This window comes from Leptonotus elevatus, chromosome 14 (assembly GCF_054856555.1).
Source record: "Leptonotus elevatus isolate MCC_2025b chromosome 14, RoL_Lele_1.0, whole genome shotgun sequence".
Classification (NCBI taxonomy): domain Eukaryota; kingdom Metazoa; phylum Chordata; class Actinopteri; order Syngnathiformes; family Syngnathidae; genus Leptonotus; species Leptonotus elevatus.
This window is the reverse complement of record NC_141252.1, coordinates 22005202-22030436: the sequence shown is the minus strand read 5'-3', so window position 1 is coordinate 22030436 and position 25235 is coordinate 22005202. Positions and strand designations below refer to the sequence as shown.

The 25235-nt window shown below is 39.6% G+C and overlaps 1 protein-coding gene and 2 pseudogenes across 1 annotated transcript in view; 2 read left to right on the top strand and 1 right to left on the bottom strand.

Moving 5' to 3' along the window:
* The window catches only part of ccn6 (cellular communication network factor 6), a 51972-nt gene extending 38977 nt beyond the window's left edge, over positions 1 to 12995 (top strand). Inside the window, exons 4-5 of the mRNA XM_086095140.1 lie at positions 12428 to 12621; positions 12714 to 12995. Of these exons, the coding sequence (XP_085951266.1) occupies positions 12428 to 12621; positions 12714 to 12995 (476 nt within the window). The remainder of the gene's footprint in view (positions 1 to 12427; positions 12622 to 12713) is intronic.
* Positions 12996 to 13291: 296 nt separating this feature from the next.
* Positions 13292 to 21931, top strand: LOC147163314 (uncharacterized; annotated as a pseudogene).
* A 1324-nt stretch (positions 21932 to 23255) lies between these two features.
* LOC147163309 (uncharacterized) overlaps positions 23256 to 25235 on the bottom strand; it is a 134176-nt pseudogene continuing 132196 nt past the window's right edge.

Here is a 25235-nt window from a genome sequence, read left to right as displayed (position 1 = left end):
GCAGAAGTTGATCCCACGGTTCTGTGTAAAAAGTTGATAAAGTCCAGACTCTTTATTGATTTTAGTTTTTGCAAGAGAGCAGGAGATTTGGATAGGTTTTGTGAGATGTGGACTGTTAACGGGGCACTGTGCGACGTGAATGAGGAGGCGCTATGTTTTAGTGATGTTTTGATGTAAAAGCTTTTTTATTTTTTTATCTATTTATTTAATTGCTCTTGCCGAGCTGTGTGTTAGGAAAATAATGTAAATAAGAGCGGCAAATAAATGTATTTTTTCAAAATCAATCAAAAATCGTATTCTTATTCTTATTCTTATTAAAGGCGTTCTTTGCATGTCCTTGCAAAAAAAAAAAAATAGCATTCCCTTGCAGCATTTGCGTCCCCTCGCTAAAACTTTGCGTTATCTCGCAATAAATGCGAGACAACACAACGTTTTTTTTACGAGTGGACACGTCTATGTACTTCCGGGTCAGTAGCCTCGAATTGCGGGTGAGAGGCGGCGGCACCATAGCATAGATATCTACGGCAGTATCTTTTCGAAATAAGATTCAATTAAGCTTTCCCACTGCTGTAGACACTCATTCCTCATCGCTTTTGGTCACACCGAAGTTGACCCGGAAGTACATCAACTCGTTTAAAAAAATTACGTCCCTTCGCAAAAAACAAAACAAAAAAACTTCACCATGTTTACTCTGACCTCTGGGTCCCACTAGGTGGCCCAAGTGTGTAGATCTCAGAGCCCTGCTGGGTTTGTATTCAATCAGCATTTCTTGAATATATTCAGGACCCAAACCATTCAGGGATTTATAGACCAGAATTTTAAAATCTATTCTACAGCTGACTTGGGAGCCAGTGTGTAAAGCCTTAAGGACTGGAGTGATATGTTCTGATCTCTTTGTTTTGGTCAGAACTCGAGCTGCAGCGTTCTGAATGAGCTTGATATAATTGCTGAAAGTCAGGTCTGAGTTTATTAGCACCCCAGGATTTCGAACTTGATCTTTGCTTTCTAAAGACAGTGACTCAAGGTGTTTTCTAACAGCAATCCTCGTTTCTTTACTGCCAAAAACACTGACCTCCATTTTGTTTTAATTTAGCTGAAGGAAGTTTTGGTTCATCCTGTTGTTAATTTGCTTTAGTGAGTGGCAAAATAAGTTTATTGAACTACTGTCATTTTGGGGACATTGATAAATACAGTTGTGCGTCATCTGCATAAATATGATAGTCTACATTGGTGTTCTGAAGCATTTGACCCAAAGGTAACATGTACAGACTGAACAACAAGGGTCCAAAAATTGACCCTTGAAGGACCCCACATGTCATGGCCATTTGAGCAGATTCAAAATGTCCAATGGTCACAAAGTAACTCCTTTCCTCCAAGTAGGACCTGAACCATTATAGGACTGTTCCATTTAACCCCACCCAAGTTCCCAGCCTGTCCAACAGTATATTATGATCAATCTATCAAATTCTGCACTGAAGGTCCAATAAAATGAGCACTGATACCTTCCCTGCGTCAGTGCTCAATCTTATGTCATTTAGTACTTTAATCAGAGCTGTTTCTGTACTGTGATGAGGTCGGAAACGTGACTGGAATGTATAAAAAATTCTGTTTGAGCTCAAGAAATTGGCTGAGTTGATTAAAAAACACTTTTTCAACAATTTTGGGTAAGAAGGGAAGGTTTGAGATAGGTCTATAATTTCAGTAGGGAGACATCCAGCATTCTCTTTTTTTAGGATGGGCTGGATGGCAGCTACTTTCAGAGATTTAGGAAGCTCGTCTGATTGAAGTGAGCAGTTGATTATTTGCTGTACGTCGATTTGAACAGATTTCACAATAGTTTTCAAAAAGCCAGAAGGTATTGAGTCAAGACAGCTTGTGGAAAGTTTCAACTGCTGAACCAAGTCCGTTATAGTATTTTGATCCACAGTCATATTCTGTCATGGTAGTGATTTTAAGTGCTGCATCATTTTGTCATTGTGCTGGTTTGTGACAATGTTTGACCTGATGGCTTTTTCACTAAAGTAGCAGGCAAATTCATTGCGTTTATCTGTTGAGAAGAGTTCTAGCGTTGTTCAATTTGGGGGATTTGTGAGTTTGTCGACCACAGCAAAGAGGGTGCGTGTATTGCTGAGGTTCTAACTAATGATTTCAGAAAATTTTGTTGTCTTGCTATTACGTGAAAATTGCAAAGACATTGTCTGTACAGATCAAAAATAACTTGGAGTTTAGTTTTTCTCCACTTTTGCTCTGCTTTTCTGCAGTTTGATTTCAAAGTCATTATGTCAGTAGCACACACCTCCAAGGTGTTTTAGGTCGGGATGAAATCGTCTTTGTTTTAATAGGACCAACAGCATCCAGAACATTTGAGATTTTTTAGGTGAATTCATCCTGAAGTTCATCAACATTGACAGTTGGTGATGCAGCCATTAATTCCATAAACATATTGTGTTCTCATTTATAAACCTTTTTTCAAGAGAGACAGTGGTTGTCTGAACTTCTGAAATTGTTTGTACTTCAAAGAACACACAGAAATGATCTGAAATAGCCAGATCTTTCACCTCAACAGATAAAATGTCAACAACTTTAGAGATGACGAGATCAAGAATGTGACCTTGATTGTGTGTTGTACCTTTTACATGTTGTGAGAGACCAAAAGTATAAATTATTTGGTATTTTTATCCAAGTTGTTGTCAACTTGAATGTTAAAGTCTCCAGTTATGACCAGATAGTCATAGTCGGTACAGACAGCATTTCTTCAAATTCCTCCATGAATTTGTCTTTTTGTTTTGGAGGTTTATAAATGATTACAATAATGATCTTTGGATCACCTTTTACCAAAAAACTGAGAGATTCAAATGAATTAAAGCCTCTAAATAAAATGTCTTAACACTGAAATAGTGAGCCCCCCAGCTTTTTTGCCACTACATTTGTTCATGAAACTAAAATCTATCCGTGTTGCCTCATTCATAACAGTGTTGCAGGAACCTTCTGTTAGCCATGTTTCGCTGAGGAGAAATAAGTCAACATCATAAGTTCCATCCATCCATCCATTGTCTTAACCGCTTGTCCCCACAATGGTCGCGGCGGGCGCTGGAGCCTATCCCAGCTGGCTTCGGGCAGTAGGCGGGGTACACCCTGAACTGGTTGCCAGACAATCAGATTATAAGTTATAATAATGTTATGAATCAACAGTGATTTGTTAACTAGTCATCTAGTATTGAGTAGAGCCAGTCTCGCAGTGGCAATCGGAGACACTGGTTTAGTCAAAGGTTGACAATCTATACTAACTAGGTTTGTTGCTTCAGATTTATTTCTTCTCATTTCAACTTTCTGTCACTTGTAATCACAGGAATGCTACAATCTTCCTTAGGTTTATTGGGTCCTGACTTATTCTGGGGACACACAATGTTTATAGTGCATACGTAGTCTGAACCCAAAGCATATCAGTCCGAACTGTAGTTGAGATTCTCCATAGACAAAGATGGAAGTCGGCAAGTATGGCTGTTTGCTGGGGCTTGGTGGAGTCAGACGATTGGTAGATAGCTGATTGTGGACTCTTGGGGGAAACATCGGCAAACTCCCGGGATCAGTAGTTAGCCGGTTGGAGAGTCTTTTAGATAGATGTTTGGAGATATTGACAAGATGGTTCATCTTATTGATGAGATCCGGTAGGGAGTCAGTCGTCGGGCCGTCCGGGCGAGGTGTACACTGCGGGAGTGAGTCTGGTAGTGAATCTGATAGTGGTGGTGGTGTTTGGCAGGCGTCGTACGGGGGCGATGAACAGTGCAGAGGTGCTAGATAGTCGGTGTTTGGAGTGTGGGCAGATGAGGACAAATCAATCTGTTCTAAAGGGCGGGGTGTGGAAGATTGTAAGCCAGCTGCACCAGACTCTCTTCTTATTAGGGCCCCAGTAGTAACCGCTGCAAGGCCCCTATTGTTTTTCGGTCGAATTATTAGGGCCCGAGCAGCGAATGCTGCGAGGTCCCTATTGTTTTTTGTTCGAATCATTATTAGGGCCCGAGCAGTGACCGCTGCGAGGTCCCTCTTGTTATTGTAAGAATTATTAGGGCCCGAGCAGCTACCGCTGCGAGGTCTCCGCAAACGATCACGGTTGACTCCCTAGACATGAACGAAAACTCACCGAACTTTGCACACTTTGCAAATTTTATATTATGAAGTTGCCAAAACAACATAACATATAGCGCCCCCTAGCATGGAAAAATATGCACCAATCCCGGAACGTTTGACCGAGGGCTACAAAAATTGGCAGGCACATGAAGCGCCCCGAGACACACAAAAAAAGTCAGTGGAAGCCATATCTTAAAATATACAGGAAGTGAGCTATGAATTTTTGAATTTCCAATTTTGGCCCATTTTTGCACATTCACAGGGGTCATACATTAGGTTCATGGACTCTGTTACTACGGTGACTGACCGATGTGTCAGTTGCCGTAGTAACAGAGTCCATGAACTGACTGTGGTCATTCTTTTTGCCCATTTGCCAACAGCTTTCATCTGATTTACTTCTAACTTGGCATGTATCATCTCAAGACCTGGGACAACAACTGGGGAAAAAATCTTGCACATGCTCCAAAAATTCCCAAACTTCACTTGTATGTTTATAGTCACGACCTGAAGGTTTCTCTATGACAATAGTCATTTATAAATATAGCGCCACCTAGCCCTTGGGTCAATTTTTTACAACACCTAAGGTATTTTGTCCTAAATTTGGATGTTCTTTGTAAGTGTGATAACTGTCATTTATGAATATATATTTTTTACTTTCCACCACTCAAAATGTTCAGTGACATCAGAACAATCCATACATTTGTACTTTTATTTATTTATTTATGATGCCCTCTATGGGCAATAAAAGCAATATTGTGTATGTATATATATACATATATATACTTTTAAGACAATGCCAATGGGGGAAACTCATTGCCAAAAAATAAAATAGGATGCTGATTTTTGAAGGTCTTATCATTGACCAAAAAGCTTTACACACTCCTCACAACCTGGCAAAAGAAAATTCCATATGAAAAGGTTTATTATGCCATTTTCAACGAAATTCTCCTTCCAATGTGCCACTACCCCAACGTGCCATTACCCCAAGCTGCAAGTACCCCAAAGTGGCCCGGGCTGCTCGGGCCCTTTATAGCTGCTTGCAGCTCTAGTTAGGGCCCGAGCAGCTACCGCTGTGAAGTCCCTCTTGTTTTGCGTTCGTATTCTTCTTCTTCCTCTTCTTGGTAAACATTCTCATTTTTGGGGACCTAAATATTTACGAAAACTCACCAAACTTTGCACACTCCTCAGACTCTGCAAAAAATTTGATATTATGAAGTTGCCATAACATAACAACATATAGCGCCCCCAAGCGTGGAAAAATATGCACCAATCCCGGCACGTTTGACAGAGGGCTACAAAAATTGGCAGGCACGTGAAGCGCCCCGAGACACACAAAAAAGGTGCACAGGAACTCATGAAACTTGGCAGACACATCTGGCTGGTAAAATAAGTAATATTTGATCATGTACTGTGCGATTTTTACAAAAATTACTCACTAGCGCCCCCTAGAAATTTGTAAAGAAGCAGCCCCGGTTGTACATTTAAGCAAGATCTACAAAAAAGACTCTTGGACCCATATGCTAAATTGAACAGGAAATGAGTTACAAATGTTTTAATGTCCGTTTGTTTGATTTTTGCACATTTACAGGGGGCATTCTGTTGCCCATTTCTCCTACACGTTTGATCTGATTGACTTCAAACTTGGACTGGACCATGTCAAGAACTAGGTCAACAAAAGGGGAACAAATCTTGAATTTTCAAAATACTATATGACAGTGGCGGGGCATCATATTTTTTGTTTCATATTTGATTTTCCATGAAAGACGAAATACGTAATAACTCCTCGGTACATGCTCCAAAAACTCCCAAACTTCACTTGTATGTTTATAGTCACGACCTGAAGGTTTCTCTATGACAATATTCAGTTATAGATATAGCGCCACCTAGCCCTTGGGTCGACAAAAAAAATGACGACACATAAGGTACTTTCATATTTGTACAAAAATGTGGTACTTTTGTAAGTACCTAAGTTATTTATGAATATTGTTTACTTTCGACCACTTTAAATTTTTAGTGGCATCAGACCTATCCAAACATATGTACTTTTCATTTATGTATTCATTTATTATGTCCTCTGTGGACAATAAAAGCAATATTGTGCTATAAGTAAAACTAACGATAATGTGTATATATGTACTTTAAAATCGGGGCAACTCATTGCCAAAAAACAAAACCGAGGCGGATTTTTGAGGGTCTTAACATTGAGCAAAACTCATTGAGCTTTGCACACTCATCACACCTGGCAAAAAAAAACAATCCATAATATGTAAAGGTTTATTATGCTATTTTCAAATCATTTCTGCTTCGAATGTGCCACTACCCAAACGTGCCAGCACTCCAACGTGCAAGTACCCTAAAGTGCGAGGGCCCTTTATAGCTGCCCGCTGTCTTCTTTATTCTCCGTTAACGATCGCGTTTTTGGGGACCTAAACATTTACAAAAACTCATCAAACTTTGCACACTCTTTGGGACCGGTGAAAATTTTTATATTATGAAGTTGCCATAACATCGAGGCTCTATAGTGCTCCCTTGCGTTGAAAAATATACACCAATCCCAGCACATTTGACCCATGGCTAAGAAAATTGTTTGGCACATGTAGCACCCTCAGACGCACAAAAAAGTCAATGGAAGCCATATCCTAAAATGTACTGGAAGTGAGCTATGCATTTTTGAATGTCCACTTTTGGCCCATTTTTGCACATTCACTGTGGTAATACTTTTTACCCCTGTGCCAACAGTTTTCATCCGATTGACTTCACGACACAGCAGGGAGCGGACATAATTCTATGTTCAAAGTCATTGTACATATATATATCGCTAATAATGTCCAAAAACAGCGATCAATTGGCACCAGTATTTAAGTAGACACTTATACTTATTCCCACTTCAACCTCTGATTATCACAGTTTAACCAACAGGTCCTTTTATATTGGAAACTTCTATACAATCATAACTTCACCCTACACAATACACATCTTTGGAAAAGATACATCACAATTAAATACAAGTCGCTGTTTAACGAGGTCTGGCTGATAAAGGGCATTTGGTCAGTGTTGCATTTGGTTGACAGTCAGGGAGATTTTCTGTCTTATAACATTTTTCGTTGCAAATATAAGCTATGTGATTGTCGCAAAATGTTTTACTCACTAATTAACACCATCCCTAAGTCTTTTATGGGTTTGATCCGATGAATTTTCTAGTGGCCCTGCGCCAACAATCCCGATCTTCAAATTTTTGGGGTTGGGAATTATAATTTTAAGGAAACCAAAATTCCAAACAAGGTATTGAGAACATTATTTAACAATATTGCATATTCACTTTTGTCTTATAGAAATTCTATCTTTAAAATTGTTTTTAAAGACACTATCTGCCAATTAAGAACTAAATATTAGAAATTTCCAATAATTCCCAAAGCCAAAGAAGTACACTTTAAAGTTAAGAGTGGGATTTATCCATCTAATGACTTGCGATTTGGTATTGAAACAAGTACATTAATTTTTTTGTGATGAAGTAGAAACGACTGTACATTTGTTTTTTGACTGTATGTGGTCACAGACATTGTGGATTGATATACATGACTGGCTTCATCCGAAGGTTTTCCAATTAAGAGAATTTTGTCAAGAAGATGTATCTTATGGTGTTATTTTGAGAGATATAATTGATGACTATCTGGTTAACGCTATTCTTATCCTGGGAAAAAAAGTGTTTTTACACAAATGTAAACTCTTGAAGGTGAAACCAAATTTCTGCTATTTTCACGAGTTTGTTTCCTTTTTCGAAGAGCCTTACTAATGAAAAATAGGGATGCTATTAAACTTATTTGTATAATTGACAAATACATGTGAAAAGCCATAGCCTTTTTTTATATTGTGTATTTTATTTTCATTGTAAACTAGTTCCTCATAGAATTTTGTGCTATAACAAAAGCCATAATGTGGTATATATTTGTCTTTGATATAGATAAGTATATTTTGAAACAATGCAATTTCATACGGACCACCATGGATGAAATATTGCAATCTTGATTTCACAAACACAAAGCTCGCTGCCTGCGCTATTTCTGAATGGAGGACTCAGCCTCATTCATTTAACTGTGGCTCGAGCTCTCTTCCAAGTGAATTAAAACACACGACTAGGCGAGCGGTGTGCACTCGCGATTTTTTTTTAAAAACCACAATCATTACAAATCCATCCACAAGTACCATGTAAATTGTAAATATAGTTCAGCATTGTTGTAAAACATTATTATATTTATTATAAATACTGTATTTTTCTGACTTTGGTGAAGTCTGACGGGCGCCTCTGCCTCTCTCGCAAACACCAAGAAATGGGCGTGTACTACGGCATTGCTTGCTGCGTTCAGATGACGACACGGCCCCGCTCGGCCCCAGACGACCGGCGCTGCAGAACCACCTCCGAGATGGTTCTAAACAGCAGTTCTGTTTAAACTGCTCGGCCTCGAAAAAGTCTCATGGCGACGCAAACATCCGGGATAATAAAATGCTGCTTTGATGTGGAACCGGTCCGGTGGAAAAGCGCCATTACAGTGGCGAGTGGTGACCTTTTAGAGTGGGCATGCTTTATAGTGACACATATGCTGTAACATTTGGGGGTACTTTTATTATGAATTTTAATATTAAATATAATTTAATTCTTATTTTATACCGCTGTGTAGGTATACAATTTAGCGGAAATATTCAGGACTGACGCAGGTTGATGCGCACACACTGTAATGTAACCAGTTCCGTGGTGAGTGAAATGACAAAATCACATGCTCACAAATTTGCCAATACTTTGGAAATTATATTCGGAACTGCATCGTGCCCACGAAGCCAGAGGAAAAAATAACATTGGAGCAGAGCCGCAAGAGGTTTCAACCAACAATAAAGTTTGCTAACCTGTGGACAGCCAGCTACCCATTTGTGTTTCTCGTACCTCCTTTCTTGAAATTGAAGGACGAAATTATTCCCTGTTTTCGTGATGATTAGGCTACTTCAGTAGGATGAGCACTTGAAATGATATTCTCGCTAGAGCATTCCTGGGCATGGCCAAGAACGCTGGAGCCTCCTCGGGCATGAAATCTGGCATTTGCCTCTCCGGAACGCAAGGCCGTGGACGCCATACACCAATTGGAAAGGTCTTGTCGAAACAAATCCGGGGATGCCCGTTTGTCCCCGGTAGGACGTAGGGGTTTGGAGATACGGCCGCCCAAAGACCTCCCAGGACACAGGATTTTCAAAAATTTAACCAGCCAGCAATGGTTCCCATCCCGGGTAAAAATCCGGCCTTTGCTGGCCCCCTTCGCAACCACTTACTGTTATCATCATTTGCATGCGCGTTGTCAATGCTGCTTTACTGACAGCTTTTTTGCCATTCAAAAGGCGCACGGGCAGAGACAACCTCTCAGAACTAACACAACTTGATTTCTCATTGCGCATACGCAGAACAAGCTGTCGGCTTTCCGCCTCTCCGCGAGGATAACAGGACAAGTTACACAGAAATTAAAAACCAAAGCAGTAGAACTAAGGTATTGTATAATAGAGGACACTGACAGTTAAATATTTTCAATGATTTTATTGAAGGGCTTGGGCATGCACCGCATTAATAGCTTATTGACTGCTCGCCACTGTGTTATGTTCTGAGCGTGCAGGCTCGCTCTCAGTAGTAGGGTTTTCATCCACCTATTTTTAAGAATTGCGAAAAAGAAACTGAATGGAAACGGCAGAAATTCGAAAAAAGGCCCAAAATTTCCTAAAAAAGTTTTTACGCATGGAGGGGGTGGATGTCGAATAAAGGAAAATGTGCATTTTTGCTATAGAAACAGCTCGTGCGAAAAAACGTCTACAAGACCAAATATACGTCGCACGTTTTCACCGGATACTACGTCACACGTATGTTTGTAGTCACACAAAAAATGGCGGATGATAAAGTAAGATATGTTTGGGGAGATGAAGAAACATAATTAATTTTAGAATTAATGAAAGAAAAAAACATTAATGCAATTTCAGACAGAAAACAGCAAAGAAACGATACTGTCTATCAACAGTTACAAAACCAGATAGTGAAAGGTTTTGACAAGCTGTGGACAATACTCAGAAGCAAGTGGAAAAGTCTCAAACAAAGGTACATGGCTGAGAAGCGTCGGATGGCTACCAGAGCGGTGAAGGAGGAAAAGCTGGTGCCAGCTTTAAATACTTTGACATGATGGATGAAATACTGGGTCAAAGACCTTTGGTTACGTCACTCAATTCCTCTATCAACAGCTCAGGTAAGTCATCTTGCGGAGCAATCTCCTCTCACTATTATATACTATATAGAAACGGGCATAGGTCGCATGTCCGTTTTGCGCATTTTCACAGAATTCGCTTAAAACTTTCGAAACATTTGGATGGAAACCTGACTAGTGTGCTTTTTGTTGCAGAACTAGGTTGACAGCTGAGGGTAACCATGGCAACCCACGCACCTGTTCCCTGTTGAGCTAATCAGCGGGCTACTTAAGGGCAGCTTGACACTCAGTCCGGCATCAGACTATTCCATTTGCTCTTTCCCTATGCCCAACCTAGTCTCGACCTCTCGCACATGTATCTTGATCCCGTCCTTGACCTTGCATAGCCTAGTTCTTATTGCATGTTTGATTTTCTAAGTGTCTCGGTTTTGTATGCTTGTTCTTGCTCTTGTTTTGTGCAAGCTCTTTTTGTTTAATTTACTTCCGCATATTTTTTTTTTCCATGCATCTTTTGTTAGTCTGCGTTTTCCTTGCTTTTGCAAGTGCTTTGAATTGTACTTATTTTTGTTGTGTGCTTTGTAATAAATCTTGTCAAACTTGATTTGTGTGTCCGCGTTTTTGGGATCCTCACACTTGCCTCTAACGGTACGGTGGTCCAATTTTTTTCAGTCCACCCACACACATACGTTTTCCGGACCTCACTGGCATTGTGTGCGGGCAAAAGCAGGACTTTAACAAATCCAGCTTTTCGACAGGACAACCTCCGGGCATTGTTGTGCAGTTTGCTAAGGCGACAGTTGACGCTCTCTAAGCGGCCACAGCGAGTGAGCGCCGTACGACCTTACCAAGCTGCTTTCCTTATTCTTCTGGCTGGATACAAACCAGCATTTGCCCCGCTATAGTCGATTCGGAGCTCCTGGGCTGGAGGAATGGGCAAACATTTCGGCCTGCCGATGTGCAAAACTTATAGACATACCCCAAAAGACTTGAAGCTGTAATTGCAGCGAAAGGGGGTTTGACAAAGTTTTAATTCAGGGGGGGGTGAATACTTTTGCACAACAAAACAAAAAACAAAAATAAGATATTCGCTTTGTTTCACTTCATGATTGTGTGCTTCTTTGTGTTTAACTTTCGCATAAAATTTCAATGAAATATATTTTTGCTTGTGGTCGTACCGTGCCAAAATGTTGAAAAACTCGAGGGATATGAATACTTTTGCAAGGCGCTGTAGCTTACTATAGTCTTTTTTTTTTTTATTATATAAAATAAAAATGAGTATCCAATAGGAAAGGTCAACCATTCTGGCCAAGCTGCTTACCACCTACCAGATCATCTTTAACATCTCTCTCTCTATCTCTCACATCTGCGTGCATCCAATAGAAAACATTTTTGTTGTTGATGTTCATAGCTGCTCTAATTGTCTACTGTATCTGTTCCATCTTCTGTTGCGATTGTGTATATCTATGAGGGATAGACCGATTATCTGTGTCGATATTCAGCATTTTGACGAATATCGACATCAGCCATTTTGAAGAATCATACGGCCGATAATAGATTAATTTAAAAAACTGTTAATGACAACAAAAAAACTTCAGGGAACTAATTATTCAAAATTTCAGAGATGCTGCGGACCCAGGGAACTCTCTGCACTTACTGTTTTTGTTTGAAATTAAAACTAAGATGAATGAAATTTTAATACTTTTGAAATTTTAATAAACAATATGGAGCTACCGGTATTTACTGAAGTTTTTAATTTAACTTTTGAAGACATGCTACTGCCTCTGGGAGATCCCAGAGCTTTTTGTTAGATTTTTAAAACAAAGATGTCTATTGACTAGTTATTGTTTTTTAACTCCAATATTTTACGAACTCTAAAAATTGTTCAATAAACATATGCTTAAAAATCGGTGGAGTTTGTTTTTTAAATTTGATGCCAATATTTTTTATTTTAGTAAAAATAGGTAATCGGCTCCAAGTATGGGTTAGCAACATCCTTGACTACTAATAATCGGTATCGGCCCTAAAAAAAAACATATCGTGTATCTGTAAAATCTTTCTAATTATTACTGAAGCTTACAGAGATCCTCATTTGGCCTGGAAAAAGAACTGTCTGATCCAAACTACGTTCTGGAGCCCCTGTTCCAAGTCCTGTGGCCTGGGCATCTCTGTGCGAGTGAACAATGACAACGACAAATGTGAGATGAGGAAGGACATGCGTCTGTGTCTACTCCGCCCATGTAAAAAGAATGTGATCAACAGCATTCAGGTGGTTATAAAAACATACGCCAAAAATTGACATGTTAATACTGTATACTTTAAATCAATATAAATAAACTGACTTTCAATTGTCACTCCTAGGTGCCAAAAGGGAAATTATGCCAACCTCAGTTCCGGTCAAAACAGAGAGAAAAGTTTGTGCTCTCAGGCTGTACAAGTACCAAGAGGTTTAACCCCACATACTGTAGTATCTGTGCTGATAAGCGCTGTTGTTCCCCCAACAAGTCAAGAATGATCATGGTCAATTTCAACTGCCCAGGAGGATCTAAGATAGAATGGAAGATGCAGTGGATAACATCTTGTGTTTGTCAGAGGAAATGCATTAATTCAGCTGACATGTTTTCAGATCTGCGTTTAATGTAACAAGCCAGTATTGATGGGCATGACAGTTTTTTTAAGTGTACTGAACCAGTTCATTTAATAGATTTGTTCAAAAGATTTGTTCACCAAATTGTTCTTCATTTTAAAAAAAATACCAAAGATAAGGGTGTATGTGTGTTAGTCTTTACTAAATTATGGGGCCCATACACGTGCGTTTTTTAAGTACCATTGTGGGGACCAACTTGATCTTGTGGGGATATTTTGGTGGTCTCCACAAGTTCAGACCTCTTTTTGAGGGACAAGACTTGTTAGATGTTAGGGTTAGGCAATCAGTTGTGATGGTTAAGTTTGTTAAGGGGCTAGGAAATGCATGAAGTCATTTTTTTTTTGAGAGCTCAGTATTGTTCATTCAGCAGTCTTACTCTTGATCTTCAGCACCGATTCACTAGTGAACAGTCAATCAGACTGATCAATTGTCACTGAAAACCAGTGTCATTTTTCATACCGAGATCTAAAATTTTTAGATGAAACTATACAGATGAGGGGCCTTTAGCTGCCCAGCTTGTGAATTGCCTCCGCTCTCGGATTCCCCAACCGACTACAGTATACGTGAGTATAACTTCATGTAACGTAAGTACTGCTTCGTGCTCCAACTGCATCCTTCTCACGGAGAGGCTGTCCCTGCTAGAAGGACGTGTCCGTCAACTAGAACAGATTCATTTGGTAAATGTAGATGCGGTGGACACAACAGTTAGCGTGGGTTGTAGCGGACATGCTAGTCCAGTTAGCATTAGCCCTAAGCAGCCTGCTAACTGTGGTGAGCCTGTTCAGACGCATAACAGATTTAGTCAGTTAGCTAGCCCTACTTCATCTCTGTCTACTGGCTCCCGCATTATAGTTATAGGTGACTCCAACACATCCAGAGCACCCGACATTGAAGCTAACCTGAAGGAGCTGGCATGCACCAAGTCTAGAAAACACCAGGGAGATGCACACATTAGCTACTCTGACATAGTCATACATGTCGGCTTCAATGACACTAGGATGAGGCAATCAGAGATTACAAAGAAAAACATAGCCAGGACTTGTAATCTCGCCAGAAAGATGAGTCGGCATCGAGTAATTGTTTCTGGTCCCTTGTCAGCGAGAGGCAATGATTCGAGGTTTAGCAGATTATTCTCGCGTAATTGGTGACTGGCTAGTGTTTGTAGCAAGCAGGGATTTAAAAAAAGAGAGAAAAGTGAGGCACTCAAAGGTGTTCCAAGTAAAAGGCCAGTTGATTAAAAAGTTTCGGCCTTGGTAGGCCTTCGTCAGGGCAAACTGAAAAGGACTGTCATACAACTGCTTATATGGAAGTTAGTCACATGTTCACAGTGGGATGGACACACAGTCAGCTGGTACTCATCATCAAATCAGCAAGCAACAATCAGCAATACTTTTAAAAGTCAAAAAATAATAATATGAAACACAGTATACGATTTACAATATATAATGTACAATTGTTTACAATGAATTTTTCAGAAGAGATCTTAAAGAAAAGAAATTAAATCCAGTTCACCATTCAGACCAGGAAACCTAGTGCCTCTTATACCATAGGCCAAGTCTTTTTTTGCAAAAGGTGGAGATAGCTCTTGACTAGTTTATTGCTAAGGGTGGGGGCCTTCCGGAAGCTGATTGTTGGAGTATGCATTGTATGTATTACATTATATATTGTAAATCGTACATTGTGTTAAATTTCTTTTATTATTGACTTGACTAAGGCAGGGTCTAAATATTAGATATAAACACTTATTTCAAGGGAAAATTACTTGAAACGAGTGAAATTATCTGTCCATACAACAAGATATTTTTACTTATTTAGATTTCTTGAAATAAAACAAATGTGTAGATCTATATTTATCTTAAAAGAAGATTTACAAACTAATTATATGCAACAAAAGTCAATACAATTTTAAAATAAGCTTTAAACACTTATTTTAAAATGTTAAATGCCCTTATTTGTTGCTTAGAATAAGCAAAAAATACTTATTCTAAGCAATAAGTCAAGGAAATTAAAAAAAGAAGCTTTAAACACTAATTCAACAAAACAGTCAATTAAATCTTAAAATAAGCCTTAGACCTTAGACAAGGTTAAATGGCTTTTATTGTTGCCTAGAATAAGCGGAAAATATCTTTTCTAAGCATCATATGAAGGCAAAAAGGGAAAAAAATACTGAAACCGAGCATAAAGTGTCAATCTTTATTTGTACTTTAAGTACAACTTGACTGGAACACAACCACCTCAGGTAATATAATTATAACGTGCTCTGACATGTCACAGTCCTAAAAAGCTTTTGTTCAAGCTATTTCAACACCTCAACTTTACTTTGCACGGAGGAAACAAAAGTAAATATACATGACATATTGAAACATGAATGAATGAAAAGAAGCCCAGTAAGGTTTTATAAGGGTGTCTTTTATCAAAAGGCCAACGAGGGCCCTTTTACAACCTTTTATAACCATTGCACTTCATCAATGTCATCTGAAAAATCCAAAACTGCTCCACACTACAGTTTCTTGGGGAGGGGAGGGGTGGAGTGGCGCCAAAAGACCTGGATACACCAATCCGACGTCATGAGTCAGAAAGCGTCCAGGCGTCGCCGTCGGTGTGCGCCGTCTGATTAATGGATAAAACGTCGGATCCTGTTGGTTAGCGTTTGGGGGTCTTTTTGCCAGATTCAACATGTTGAATCGGTGTCAGACCCTTGTGACATTTGATCATGCTGATTGGCTGTTAGCTAGCAAATCAGCGCATGTGGACGTGATGAATGCAGATAATCAGCTTAAACCTTTCCAATACACGGCCTTTCATATGCAAGTCAGTCTTACTATATCGCTTGTTTAGCACATTATCACACTTCGTATTTGGACATAATGAATAGAAGATGAATTCAGCACTATATGTTTAATCATGCAACTGGACTGCACTGTAAAGAGCCTGAGGGTGTGCTTCGCGTGGGAATACATCGTGGGAAATCATTGTTTAGGTTTTATATCCCGCCCCCTGAAGAACTTTCTGTTTGCCTTTTTCTTACAATGAGGAAAATAGTGACTACTGCCGCTGATGGTATGGAGGGGAATTAGTTCTCACACATGTGGAGAAGGTCCTTAATAATAAGCGTTTGTGCCCGTTTGTTGCGGGTTGTACTTGCATAATTTTTCCAACGCGACGTGCCGACGGCCAGATTGACGCCACAGGTAGAGGCGTCGGTCACATTTGTCCGACATCAGATTGGTGTATCGAGGCCTCTACACTAACTTGACACAGAGGCTGTAATTACGCTTTTGGCGAGAGATGACAGTTGCGAGTAAGTAAGTGACAAGTTCCAGAGTGCACCTTTAACTTTTCTTTGGCAAATGTAACTGGCAAATTACCAACAGCAATGACACACTTACTGCCATTAAAAACGAAGACTGGACAGGTCAAGCTTTGCTTCTGGATGAAGACATCCTGTTGGTCTGTCGGCTATAACAGATCAAAGACATAATACATATTTAAGGTGGGGGGTATTATGCTTTTTGTAGGTATTTGATAACAAAAGAATAGAGCTGCCCTTATCTTGGATGTTTATCGTGGTTTGAAAGAACTTATACATGTAAGTAATTATTGATGATGGTCAACAAACTAAATTGGTACCATGAATTTATTTTTAAATAGATTTTTTTTAAAGCATCTTATTTTTAGTTTTTAGGTGAGCTGTGCATATTTTGAATGACCCGCACAATTTAGATTGGATTTATGAAAAAAAAGAACACCTGACCAAGCTTGGGTACTTAACAGTCAAGCCTGAAATTATTCATACACCCGGCAAATTTTGAATATGTGGACATTTTAGCATGACAAAATCCCAAAACACACAGCAAAAGTGGTTAAGAAATGGTTCGCGGATGAAAATATTAACGTTTTGCAGTGGCTCAGACAGTCCAGACTTGAATTGAGTAGAAAATCTGTGGAGGGAACTAAATATCAGGGTGATGACAAGAAGAGCTCATTGCTAAAGATGAATAGGCAAAAATATCAGCCAAGTCATGCAAAAAGCTGATCAGCAAATATAGGATGTGTTTTATTTGCTGTAATAGCCAATAAAGGTTTTTCTATAAATTTTTGAGGAGAAAGGTATGAATAATTTTGGACGTGTAACTTTTTGTTCAAATATATATAAAAGCTGAGAATATTTTTTCCCCACAGAGACAGAGAGAGACTGTAATGCAATGTATGTCTCTCATCACTAAACAAACTGAACTTAGTGTAATGTTTAATATTCAGCTAGTCATACACACACACACTGTAAACTACAAACAAGGCATACACTCTAAAAACAATAAGATACAAACACGACGTGTCAACTAATATTGTACTATTCTAGAAAAACCTCACCCACAATTACTGAAAATCCCGCTGTTCTTCTCTGCACTCTTCCGTCGTGACTCACTGACTTCCCTGGCTTCCGTAAGAGGACTGAAATTACCGTAATGACAGCACCTTTTTTGTAAAGCACAAGGGCTTAGCTTTCAGACATCAAAAATAAAGAAATTCCGGTTTAAAGTGAATGTGATAAAAGGGTCACATGGTAGTGTTAACATTGTTAACATTTTTACTGTTTCAATTTATATTTTAACTGTTTTGAATTTAGTTATAGCTGTGTAGTAATAAGAAAACAGTTAATTCAATTTAACTTGATGCATAGTGTCTTTTGTTCTCTTCCCTGTGAAAGGAATGTGTATTAAGGTTCCTGTGATTTATCTAAGGAGTATATGTTTAAAAAGTGTAGGCAGAGTTTCTGTGCATCAGTTATCCGGTCTAAAGTTCAAGGAAGAGATGGGTCCAATTAATTTTCCAAAAGCGGGGATGAACTAAGATATGAGCTGTCGGAAGTCTTATCTGTTTTTTCTACTTCACTCTTCCCCCAAGGACTCAGGGAGGGGAGAAACCATATCCTGTAAACACTGTTTTTGTATAAAGGTGCTGTGGATCCACTTTAAGGGCACACATTTGGACAGATCACTACTTGACTGAACTCATTTGTGTCTTCAGAAACTTTCTGTAATAAAAACCTTGCAAGGAAACCTCTTCACAGATCTCAAACTTGGATTTTATTTGAACACGCAAAGAAAACAAAATAACCTGCTGAGTCGAAATGTAGCTATGGCAATGGGCCTGGTTAAGCGCATAGAAGAAGTAAAGAATGAAAAGCTGTTAAAAGACTCCTGTCCAGCAAGTTGGCAAGCTGAACATAAAACTAATCAAAATCACTCTGAAAGAGGGTTCCACACCATACAGTGTGACCACTGCGAGACATGTATCCGTGCCTATGCTTCCAAAGGTAAAGATGGAGCTGGATCGAATGGTATAAAGTGGAGTGATACAGCCAATTAAAGAACCAACTGAATGGTGTGCGCAGATGGTTGCTGCGCCCAAAAATAACAGCCAATAATCTGCATGGATCTCAAGAAGCTTAACAAAGCAGTGAAAAGGGAAAAATATGTCTTGCCTACTATTGATGACATATTACCAAAACTTGTTGGCGCCAAAGTGTTTTCTCTTTTGGACGCAGCCAGCGGATTTTGGCAAATACCACTGGACAGTAAAAGTGCCAAATTGACAACATTCACAACTCCATTTGGTCGGTACTATTTAAATAGACTACCATTTGGTATAAAAAGTGCTCCAGAAATATTCCAACGGGAGATGACTGACCTCCTGAAGGACCATGAAAGTGTTGCCATATATATGGATGACATCCTTATATGTGCTGATGCTAGTAGTTATGGCTTGGGAGCTGTTCTTCTACAAAGACACGATGATCAGTTGAAACCAGTAAGTTTCTGTTCCAAAACACTTTCGGAAGCGGAGCAGCGCAATGCCCAAATTGAAAAATAGTGCCTTGCTGCAGTCTGAGCGTTTTCTAGATATTTGTATGGCGACCATAAGCCCCTCATTCCGCTAATAAATTGCAAATACATAAACTTAGTTCCACTAAGATGTCAGAGGTTATTGTTGCGTTTGATGCGCTATAATCTTGATGACAACCCCTTTGCCCAGCCGCCCATGGGAAAGAGTGGGAGCTGACATATGTGAGCTAAGTAAGAAGAACTACTTGGGAGTTGTGGACTATTGTTCTAGGTATATCGAGATTGCTTACCTCGGAGATATGTCAGGGGAGACCACCAGAGCTAAACTGAAAAACATCTTTGCTAGATGGGGTTCCCCAAATGTACTAGTGACGGATAATGTTTCCCAATTCTCAGGAAAGGATTTCGCACAGTTCTCCCGTGACTATGACTTCAAACATGTCACCGCCAGTCCCCATTATGCTCAAGCAAATGGAGAAGCAGAGAGAGTCGTGCAGACAGCAAAAGGACTCCTTAAGCAGTCTGATCCTTTCTTGGCCCTGATGATATACAGAGCAACCCCACTGCTGGCCACAGGTGCCAGTCCTGCCCAGCTAATGCTTGGAAGACAACTTCGCACCACAATTACGACTGTTGAAACGAAGTTGCAGCCTCCATGGCCGGACCTGCATCACGTCAGACAGGTGGATAAGAAGATAAAGCAGCGTTACGGCCATGCTAATGACAAAAGGCATGGTGCCCGACCTTTATCTGAACTCTCACCAGGGACTTCTGTTGCTGTCACGCTGCAGAACGAACAAGGATGGACAAAAGCAGCGTCTGTGCTTGAGAAGTGGGATTCCCCATGATCATACTTGGTCCAGACCGACAAAGGTGTGCTTCGCAGGAATCTGAGTCACCTGAGACCCATCCTTGGCGTACCAGAAACTTCGGAGGAGTTTGCGGAAGAGGAGAAACACACTGAAAACAACACAGAGACACAACGACCTGTTTCTGATGCTGATCCACCTCGTGCCACACCTCCAAGTGCAACACCACTGACTGCTACGCACGTTACCTCCAGTGGCACACTGGTGAGGCCACCTGAAAGGTACAGAGACTTTGTAGTTTAGTTGACATAGCCTGTAATTGAAGTGGCAGAATAATCTACTGCAGCAATGTGGTGATTATCTGGTAGTCTACCCAGATCACCTAAGTGTTAGGGACTGCTTGTTGTTCTGTTGAATTTGTTGTGACAAGCAGTGTCCATGAATAAATCTTTTTTTGTGTTCTATTTCTATGGTGTGTGTGTGTGTGGTAAGGGAGTAAAGGACTGTTAATGCGTAATGGCATCGCTGGTTACGACATGTCTAAACGACTCAAAGAAAGGGTGGTGTGTAGTATGGTACTATATTGTGTGCATAGCACAAGGCGGAAGGATACATGACGTCATCCGCGTGTGCCGGGGGTTGAGTAATGGCTTTCATGAATGGTGGGTGAATGGTCCAGCCGTTGGTCTACTGGTGTTGTGTTGAAGACCTTATTCAAGCTAATCCACAAATACGATACGATACGATACGATATACTTTTATTTTCTCCGTGGGGAACTTTTTCCTGGACTCTGTCCAGCTGCAGTTACAGTAAGGAAGAAACAACAGAATAGAAAGAGATACAATTAAATTAAATAGTAATAATAAATTAAAGTTAAATAAGAAGTGCAGCAATAAGAAATCTTCACAGAAGTATACATGTGTAGAGAAGTACATACATGAGGACTGCACACACCCGTATACACACACACACTCCTAAATATATATATATATATATATATATATATATATATATATACATGAGTATGTACAGTACGGCTGCATATATTCCACACACACAACATTGCACCATATATCTATTGTACTGAGTTAGGATCATCTCACTCATAACACTACAGGGTAAACTGTATTTTCATGATATGCAGTTGTGAGTAGTGCAGTTCTGTTTCAGCAGAGCCATCCACATTTTGTTATTGCATAGCTGAGTCAATAATGTGAAATGTGCTACACGCATTTGCATCTGTTTAATAAATGCTAAAGATGCCTCGTGTGTGATTCTAAAATCAATCCACTTGTGTTTGGTATTAAATCTTGAAATAAGATTATTTTTGATGAGACCTTTGCTGAGAGAACTAACTTATTGTAACTTATTTTAAGGGTAATTTGCTTTATTTTAAGATATCCAGACTAATTGAGACAACCTAGACACAATTTAAGATAATAATAGAAAGCCAACATTTTTCAAATAAGTATATAACCGTTAAAACAAGATTCGTTTCTAAATTTAAGATTTTAAATCTTGGCAAGTGACACATTATTTGCAGTGTAAAAGTATTGCTGATTGTTGCTTGCTGATTGGATGATGAGTACCAGCTGACTGTGTTCATCCCACTGTGAATATGTGACTAACTTCTGCTGCTTGTATGATATCCTTTTCAGCTTGCCCTAACGAAGGCTTACCAATGCCGAAACGGGTTGGCAATTTTTAATCAACTGGCTATGTGGCAATAAAGGCCTTTGAAGGGAAAATAACCATAGTTTGATATGTCCTCATGTAACCTCTTATATATGGATATGTTGTTGTCCTGAACTGTTGTACGAATCCAGGTGCCCAACAATTTGTAAATAAAGGGCGGAATCAGCCTGGGAACTCTTCCTTGTTTATACTACAGCCTTCCCTGCTTCGCAAAACATGTTTTCAAAAGTGCCTGAGAGAGGGCCTGGCTAGCCCGGTTTCTCACGCTAACGAATAAAAGACGGAGCGGCACACGGTCCGGTCGGAGTCAGCTGTGGAATACGTACCATTGCCCAGCCGTTATTGCAGCTCATTTTACCCGGACCATGGGCTCTCCGGTCTAGTGTCAAGGTAAGCGCTGATGATGATCATATTCTGCTGCTTAGCGTTGAAGTGTGTTGATTGCTGTTTGCGGGGAATAAAAGGCACCATTATTCTAGCAAAAAGAGGTGTATACTTTTTTGATAAATCCAAGCAGCGCTCCTGCATACTCTGATTGTTAGCAGGGATTTCAGTTTGTAGATAATTGGCCCTCCTGCTGAGGTTGGACGGCCTTCACCCTAACGCCCAATTCACACTGACTGCGGAACGGCTGCGCTGCGTTTTCCGTATGGCCGCCGCACGGACTGCAATTCACACTGACTGCAATTCACACTGACTGCAATTCACACTGACTGCAATTCACACTGACTGCAATTCACACTGACTGCAATTCACACTGACTGCAATTCACACTGACTGCAATTCACACTGACTGCAATTCACACTGACTGCAATTCACACTGACTGCAATTCACACTGACTGCGTTGCGTCAGCTGTCCGTGTCCGTAAATTTGCACTCACGAGACCACAGGGGTCATGCTGCAGAGTTAAGTCCACGCGATAACAACCTTTTATATATATAGCGCTAGTGAACAATAAACACGCTTGCCCGTCGTCACATCGATCCGCTTTTTGGACATTATTTCTCTGACTTTGGCATGGGTAAGTACGTTTTGTGTTTAAATAATGTTAATTTGTCATGTTTAATTTATTTCGAGCCGTTTTTATTTTTTTATTTATTTATTTTTTTTACTTTTAAATGCCTCCTGTTGAGGGTAGTGACGGGAGGAAGACATGAAGGAGCAGGTGATCCCAGTGATGATGGGGTTTCAGATCTTTCACCCTCTTTACCCTCTACTCCCTCTAGTGTGGGCATGGCCTGCAAGTTGTTTTTAAAATGAGAAAAAATGGCAAGCACAAAAGAAGAGGGAAAATCATCAATACATCATAGGTTAGCAACATCAATAGGTACATATGATAAACACTTTTTTATAACACAAAATAAAATTATATATTGTGCACGTGTAGCAATTTTTTTCATACCTTCTTGGCTGGAGAAATGGGTTCAGAAAATACATTAACTCTGCATACTTCCAGTCTTTCTGGATCCCACCAGCTGAGCCACTTGGGGGAAAAAAGAATCTCTGAGCTGCCTCCATCTAGAATTTGCAGTCATTAGCTGTAAACAGAAAAAAAGATATAGAATATATGAATTTGACATGGATGTTTTATTTTGTTTCAGGTTTTTGGCCTCTGGTGATTCCCTAATCAGCCTGGCTTTCAGCTATCGCCTCGAACATTCTACTGTGAGAAACTCTGTTCACATGGTTTGTGCAGCGGTAGAGAAGATGATGACGCGGCAGCACCTTCCCAAGCCAACAAAGGACACATGGACTGAGGTGGCACAGGGTTTCTGGACAAAGTGGAACTTTCCAAATTGCCTGGGCGCCATTGATGGCAAGCATGTTGTCATTCAATCACCAGCAATACGGTAGTCAGTATTTTAACTATTAATAAAAAAGTTTTCATTTGTGCTTTAAGCACTAGTAGATGCTGACTACTGCCTCAGAGTGATTCAAGTTGGAGATTTTGGACGAACTAATGACGGAGGAGTCTACGCTGGATCAGATTTGGGAAGAGGAATGGAGAGTGGAACGCTAGAAATGCCCACAGATGCTCCTCTTCCTGGTGCTGCTCACCTTGGTGGTGTCCCATTTGCAATGTTGGGTGATGCAGCCTTCCCACTAAAGACTTATCTGATGCACAGAACCTGAATCTTTGTCAACTGTGGGCATATGAAGCCCTTTGAGACTCTTGTGTCATTAAGGGCTATATAAATAAACTTGACTTGATTTACCGAGTCAACATGTCATCATCATTGCTCTCGTGTGTGTGTGGGGGGTGCGTGCGCGTGTGTGTAGGCAGGCAGGCAGGCTGGCATCCAGGCAGGCGGGCATCCAGGCAGGCAGGCGGGCATCCAGGCGGGCGGGCGGGCATCCAATGAATATGGACAAAAAGGACAAATTATGGTATTAAAAGCTCATTTCCCATGGTAGCTCATTTCACCCACACGCACGCATGCTCTAATATTGCTATGAGGATGACCATGCATGACATTAACTGCAAAATGAACTTTTATCCCAGTCACGAGTTTAGCCATATTGTGTATGGTGTTTTGGTGGGAGGGATATTTGTTTGTAAGATGTAACTCAACATTATGTTGTAGAAGTTTAGTCTAGCATGCCGCAGGATCGACTCTCATCTCAAACGTTTTCTTTGTTAAAGATAAATCGGTCCTTCAGCAAGCCAAGTATGTTCCAAGCCGTAAATACCGATCACCACTTACTTCCTCCTTTCGTCTGTGAACCCTTTTAAACAGCTTGTGTGCCCGACACGGCGTCAACAAATCTCTCTCACTCTCTTTCTCTCTCTCTCTCTCGCTCTCTCACTCTCTCTTTCTTGTTCGCTCTCATCGTAAGAATTGTAATCCTTCAAAATAATCCCCATTTTTAATAAATGTATCTGTAATCTGATTACATGTTTTTTCCTGTACTGTAACGGAATACTGTTTAAAAAAAAATTGTTATTTAATTACCTAACAGCGATACATGTATTCCGTTACTCCCCAAGGCTGCATATGAAATATGCATTATTCATATAAAATTACATGAGTAAACAAAAGCGGTGGGTTGGATACGGAGTAAATTCAACATATATATGTATATGTATATGTATATATATATATATATATATATATATATATATATATATATATATATATATATATATATGTGTGTTCTGCTTCATTAGTTTTTAGCTTAATAAACAGTTTGTAGAGATTTTTTTGTTTTTTTTAGAAGCGTTAATTATTCCTTTTGTGAGCCAAGGATTTTTTTTTTTTTTTAAATATTATTTCTTAGTACAATTTTTTTTTAACTGGGCAGTGTTCATTACACAGGGAAATGAAAATATGTAAAACATTTGCTACAAGAACTCCAATCTTGTTGTCCAAGACTACTATTCAAATTTGTTGATTAATTCATAATTTCTTATTCGTTTAAAAATCATTTTCTTGGAAACATTTGTGTGCTTCAAATGACAACCAAACACAGTAAAGACAGTTAAATGCTCAGAAATATCACATACAAGTAAGCCACTAGTGGTTAAGTTCCCCAAAACATTGGTAAAGATGTCATCAATGATTGTTGCGCTATGTGAAGTTATTTGGCTAGGTTTTGTTATTGTTGGATATAAAGATATGATGTACATTGTATTCATAAAGTCATCAATATGTTTGGCTTTTGTAGGATTCAACAAATCTATATTAAAGTCACCACAGATGGACGTTTTTTTTTTTTTGCTTACTTTGGAAAACAGTTTAACCATCCAATCATTATTTACTGCGATACTTGAACCAGGTGTTTGATGTACACAGCTTACAGTCACATTCTTTTTTTATGATTTTAAATCTCTAGAGTTACATATTCCATTATTTCATCAATTGTCAATGTCATGTTTGTTAA